The 5,667-nt window shown below is 39.7% G+C and overlaps 1 protein-coding gene across 1 annotated transcript; it reads left to right on the top strand.

The window, feature by feature from the left end:
• Nucleotides 1–1,064: 1,064 nt before the first annotated feature.
• Nucleotides 1,065–5,453, top strand: gnat2 (guanine nucleotide binding protein (G protein), alpha transducing activity polypeptide 2). The gene is made up of 8 exons (XM_072367322.1): nucleotides 1,065–1,327; nucleotides 3,095–3,137; nucleotides 3,389–3,530; nucleotides 3,658–3,815; nucleotides 3,949–4,077; nucleotides 4,165–4,294; nucleotides 4,384–4,537; nucleotides 4,900–5,453. Exons 1-8 carry the CDS (start codon nucleotides 1,222–1,224, stop codon nucleotides 5,088–5,090), a joined length of 1,053 nt encoding a protein of 350 aa, XP_072223423.1. The 5' UTR covers nucleotides 1,065–1,221; the 3' UTR covers nucleotides 5,091–5,453.
• Nucleotides 5,454–5,667: the final 214 nt, after the last annotated feature.

The raw sequence follows: 5,667 nt of genomic DNA, 5'->3' as shown, positions 1-5,667 counted from the left end.
TTTAATTTTACACTGAGCAATATCATCGTTGGACGATGTGTCGACATGTCTTCTGCAGAGATGTAAACCACTCCTGATTTTATTATTTCTTATATCTAATCGTGTTACTAATCTGTTTCCCCATTAACCTAATTACTATGAGATTTTCAACTCAATGTTGTTGTTTTTTTTCCAACTATGTCCAGTTTCACAGTTTAAGTTCTCCAACATGCAGGGCAGGACCTAATAGTCCTGAAGACAATACCCACTGACCTCTACCCATCAACCCCACAAGGCTGCTCAGAGATCAGCAGCTCCAAGTAGATCAAGAACAACATGAGGACTGTGTCTTACACAACAGCCCCTCCTCAAAATCTCTACTGGCTTGAATATTATTTTATTTCAAGTATGTCGGATCCCATTGAAACTCATTAAGACGTAATGTGAGACATGCACTGAGATCAGCACTGAGACCCCTCTAAACAGCAAAGGGCAGTGACAGTTGCTTTATTTAGCAGGTACCACACCACCTGGGATTAAAACGTCTTAGCTGTAAGAAGTTTACAAGATCTTAATGCCTCCCTCCTGCTTTGTCCATGTGACAGATGCTGAAGTCAAGAGTTCAGCAAACAAGGGAATTCATTTTTTTTTAAAAAGCAACACCTGTCTGCTTCAAGAACACATATTCATCTAATTGGAGACTTGTGTGGACCCCCCTGCTCTATAATGACAGGAGATACAAAGAAGAACATATTGTCTTTCCTGTGAATACTCTATAATTACAGAAGCAGAGGAAACACATATCATATACTGTATACTGCTTGCTCATGTATATCCACACCAAATCACTGAGCAACTGCCGATAGCAATGACTTTCACTGCATCCAAGTATGTGAGAGCGTTATTTTCTCCTGTCTTTACATGATTCACTATTGCCCTCATTAGACTAAATGGATTGACTAGCCAATCAGGAAGAGGCCCCTCCTAAGTCAGGGTTTAAGCACAAGGAATTAAGGGGTGGATCTCTGCTGCCAAGAGCTGGTGAATTCATTAGATCCTTGAAGGCACCCCATCTAATCAAAACAAGGTAGAAAAGGCTCAGTCCCCTCCTCCTCAATTCCCTTCCGCTCAGAAATCTCCTTTCGGCACGATTAGTGCTGTGACTGAATTCTCACCAGTTGCTCAAAGGTAACCGTCAAAATTTCTCTCCTTGAGGATCTTGAGTTTGCGGAGAACGAGATCATGGGTGCAGGAGCCAGTGCGGAGGACAAAAAGTCCAAGGAGCTGGAAAAACAACTCCAGGAAGATGCTGATAAGGAGTCTAAAACTGTCAAGCTATTACTGCTTGGTAAGTGTCTTCATGGGTTGTCTTGTTAAACCGAGTCTTCTTTCACCTCAGGCTGCAGGTCATGGAAAATGCTCAGATTGACAGATTTTAGTTTAGAGCACAAACTTATTTTTGAACTTTCCTGTAAATCTGACTGAACAAACATTTCTGTAGAGTATGCAAAGAAGATCAAATGTCTTGACATAACAGTCAACAGGTGTGACAACTAGTTGTATTGAGCTTGAGGGTGAAAGGTACTTTGTGTTACATTTCATTACCAAAATGTCCATTTATTTATTGAGTTTATTGACTTGTTTTGTGTTTAGTCATTATATTATGGCTCTGAGCCATCTGAGGTGGTATTAAACTGCTCTGCACATCTGTTCACAAATTACATAGATGTGAGATAACAATATGCTCATCAGATTTGCAGGCTGTGCAGATGGACTCCATCTGGATAAAACCCTACATTAGTTTATTAGAAGGATACGCAGGCTGTGTAGGATTATTAGTGAGAGGAAAGCACTGCCCAGAGACAATTAGGATGTGAAGAATTTAATTCACAGTTCTGAGATGAAGCTAAAAAAAAAAAGAATTTGGTAAGAATTTGGAAAACCATTTTAGAATTTTACTACATTATCAATTTTAATAGTTTAGTACAAATCAGAAATAATTCAATTATTTATTTAGTTCAGAGAGAAGAGTTTTTACGGTTCCGACAAGTTATTAAAAAACTGGTAAACGTCACAGTTGCTTGATGGCTGCTGACTTTTCAATTCTAACGGAAGGACGTAGGTTCTTAAAGGATCATTGCCTTTAGTCTAAATGAATCACAGCCTGGCAGTGATATGTAAATCCGATTAGCTAACAGGTTTACTGCAGATCTACTTGGAAAGGTCTTTGTTGACCCTCAGCTCGCACATTATGTATAAAAAGTGATTTGTTAGTGTTAATGATAGAATGATGCTGCTGTTTCATTTGTGAAGAAAGTCAAGTAGTTAATGTATAAAAGTTTATAAATATGTACAAATTAATTCAAAGCTGGTAATAACTATCTAAGGTAATGGATTTTTTTTTTTAAATGACATAATACTATTTTGGCAGTGATGGATTGGTGACCTGTGAGATTACCTTTCTGCAAGGAGAAGAGCTTGTAGGGTTCTTTACCAGTCGCTACGAGGTTCCAAATGACACTGAGAACTAGAACACTTCGGGAACTTTATGATAAACATAGTTTTATAGATCAGCTGAGGCTGTGGTTTATGAGAAGACAAAGATGGACACATTGAAATCAACCGACACACAACTCTAGTTTATTTTGGCTTCAATCTCATATTCTTTCTTCAGCTAAATCTTTATTGATGATATATTAGTGTCTATCTTTTATGTTCAGTGTAACATTCAATTTGTTTTCTGATTTTTTACTGCCCTGTGCATGTAATAGTGTGATGTGTTATCACTTAATTTTGCAAATCTTTGCTTGCATGTCTCACTTGGATCTGTTTGCATATGCAACTGGAAAAAAACATCTAATGTAGTACAGCTGTGTTTAAAGATGTTGGCCAGCCATGCCTTAAATAAGTTCAGTTTAAATTAAGTCAGTATATATTTTTTTTGGTACTGAACAGATTAAACTAAATTAAAAGTCCAAATGAATCAAGAGAAAACAAAGCATACCCATCTTTTAGCCCAGACTGTTCCTTTAAAGTGGCTGCATAATCAGAACACATACTAGGCTTGAAAAAAAAGCACATACGTTTCATTACTGACTTTTGTCTTTTCTTCCAGGTGCTGGTGAGTCAGGGAAAAGCACAATTGTAAAACAAATGAAGTAAGTATTAAACAGTGAATAAACATTTTTTCCTTTTTGAAGGGGAGTGGGGATATTAGTCAGAGTTACACCCACTGACTGCTTTGGAAATAAGTCCACAGGGTGGCACTGTGAGCATTAGGTCAACAAGATGTACACACTGTAGGAAAACTGGGCAAAGAGCTTTCGTTCCATTTTAGCCAAAGAGTTGCCATCATTTTTATTTTTTTTAATCAAATAACTCTTCCCTCCATTCTTCAACTTCCACACAGGATTCTGCATCAAGGTGGTTACACAAAAGAGGAGCAATTGGAGTTTAGAGCAGTCATCTATGGCAACATCCTGCAGTCTGCTCTGGCTATCATTAGAGGCATGGAGATGCTTACCATTGATTTTGGCTCATCCACTGGACAGGTCTCATATTGCACTTAAAAGATGAACACCAGATATGTTGAGTTCATTCTCACAAACTCAAAACCATATTATAAATAGTACTATGTAAGTGCTGATGGATCTTTGTTCGGTGTGCATGAAACCACAGGAGGATGCACAGAAGCTGCAGAACTTGTCAGACTCCATTGAAGAAGGCACAATGCCCCCTGAGCTGGCTGAAGTCATCCAGAAGCTGTGGAAAGATTCTGGTGTGCAGGCTGCCTTTGAGAGAGCTGCTGAATACCAACTCAACGACTCTGCTGGCTAGTGAGTCCATGTCCTCCACTGGAACTGATATAGTACTGGCTTTACATAAAAAAGCTCAGAGTATCAATTAATAAAGAGGATTCACATGTGAAGCTTGACTGATAAATTGATTTTTTTTTTCTCATATAATCAGCTACCTTGCTGAAATGGACAGAATCTGCAAGCCAGAGTACCTCCCCACCGAGCAGGACGTGCTGCGATCTCGAGTCAAAACAACTGGTATCATTGAGGAACAGTTCTCCTGCAAAGAGTTGCACTTCAGGTGAGCCACAGGTAAAATTGTTTGCCAGTCTAGCACTGTGGCGTAAAGACTCTTACCGACATTGTTCTGACCTTCTATGGAGAACAGGATGTTTGATGTGGGTGGCCAGAGGTCAGAGAGAAAGAAGTGGATCCATTGTTTCGAGGGTGTGACCTGCATCATCTTCTGCGGAGCTCTCAGTGCATACGACATGGTGCTCGTAGAGGACGACGAAGTGGTGAGTCAGGACAGCTGCTATGTGATGATGAAGCATTAAAAATACAACGTGGCATTGAGTAACTCTGTGTTCATCTCTGACCTTTTCAGAACCGCATGCACGAGTCCCTCCATCTATTCAACAGTATCTGCAATCACAGATTCTTTGCACTGACTTCCATCGTGCTTTTCCTCAACAAGAAGGATCTCTTCGAAGAGAAGATCAAGAAAGTCCATCTGAGTATTTGCTTCCCAGACTATGATGGTAAGACCAACTGACAGTCCTTTTATGCTTCAGGGTTACATCTGCTGCACATTGAGCTCTGGAAAGTTTGTTGGAGTATGAGAATAGAGCAGTAGGTCCCTCTGTTAGGCGTACAGTGAGAGTGGATCGCAGATTTTTGACAAAATTTCAAATCAGACTTAACCGGTTAACAGCACAAAGAATACAAAGAGAAAGAAAGATTGATATTTATTTTTTTACCAAAACTATTTAAACAAAACATTGAGACTTAATAACACAAATAAAGACTCTTGTGGGTGTAAGAGAAAACGGGCTGAGTATTGGTGTTATTGTAACAGTATTCCAACAATATTTTGTCACGTCCGCTGTTTTTGTTCTCAAAGGGCCCAACACATATGATGACGCCTGCAGCTACATCAAGCAACAGTTTGAGGACCTGAACATGAAGAAGGGTCAGAAAGAAATCTATTCCCACATGACTTGTGCCACAGACACAAAGAACGTTGAGATTGTGTTCAACGCCGTGACGGACATCATCATCAAAGAAAACCTTAAAGACTGTGGTCTTTTCTAAACGACTCCAGAGTGAAGAGAGGTGCGTGGTGACCACATCGCATCATTTCCAGGGACCGTGTTGATACAGAGTAATAGGGCCCAGATGAGGCAGACCCCTGCCAATTCAATTTAACTCTCCTACAGCAACTCATTTCTGGCCATCCTGCGTTGCCAAGCAACAACATCTGGCCATAATATGAGCAAATACAAAGTAACACAGTTTAGACCCTTTGGGACTGTTGAGGATGACAAAGATAACAAGAAGAATGATGCAGTTCCCGCAGAGACTTGTGATAAAAATCAGATCCTCTAAAACACGCAGAACAGTTGAACTTTTTTCAATTTTCATTTGGAAATACACAGAACCCACAAGCAAGTAGCACCATGTTTACGCTTATTGGCAGTAAGAATAGATTTTACTTATGATTTATGAATATTTTTTCAACATGTTCCACTCATATATTACCTTCTCCACTTTACAGAATGTCCTTTCCGACCTTAACCCCTCACATATTGGCATTAACTAAGAAGTGTACTGATGGAGCACAGAGGATCCTCAGACTATTGTGCTTATGCCATCGCCTCCATGCCAACTC

Source organism: Leuresthes tenuis, unplaced genomic scaffold (genome assembly GCF_036924035.1).
Source record: "Leuresthes tenuis unplaced genomic scaffold, fLeuTen1.0.hap1 SCAF_16, whole genome shotgun sequence".
Lineage (NCBI taxonomy): Eukaryota > Metazoa > Chordata > Actinopteri > Atheriniformes > Atherinopsidae > Leuresthes > Leuresthes tenuis.
The sequence above is the reverse complement of the archived record's forward strand: the minus strand, read 5'-3'. Positions and strand labels throughout refer to the sequence as shown.

Excerpts from the sequence above, each read along its gene's own strand:
- gnat2 (XM_072367322.1), top strand. The coding sequence starts at position 1,222 with ATGGGTGCAGGAGCCAGTGCGGAGGACAAAAAGTCCAAGGAGCTGGAA. Across the intron at positions 3,816-3,948 it reads CTCAACGACTCTGCTGGCTA|CTACCTTGCTGAAATGGACA; the intron begins GTGAGTCCATGT and ends TCATATAATCAG. Across the intron at positions 4,078-4,164 it reads TGCAAAGAGTTGCACTTCAG|GATGTTTGATGTGGGTGGCC; the intron begins GTGAGCCACAGG and ends TATGGAGAACAG.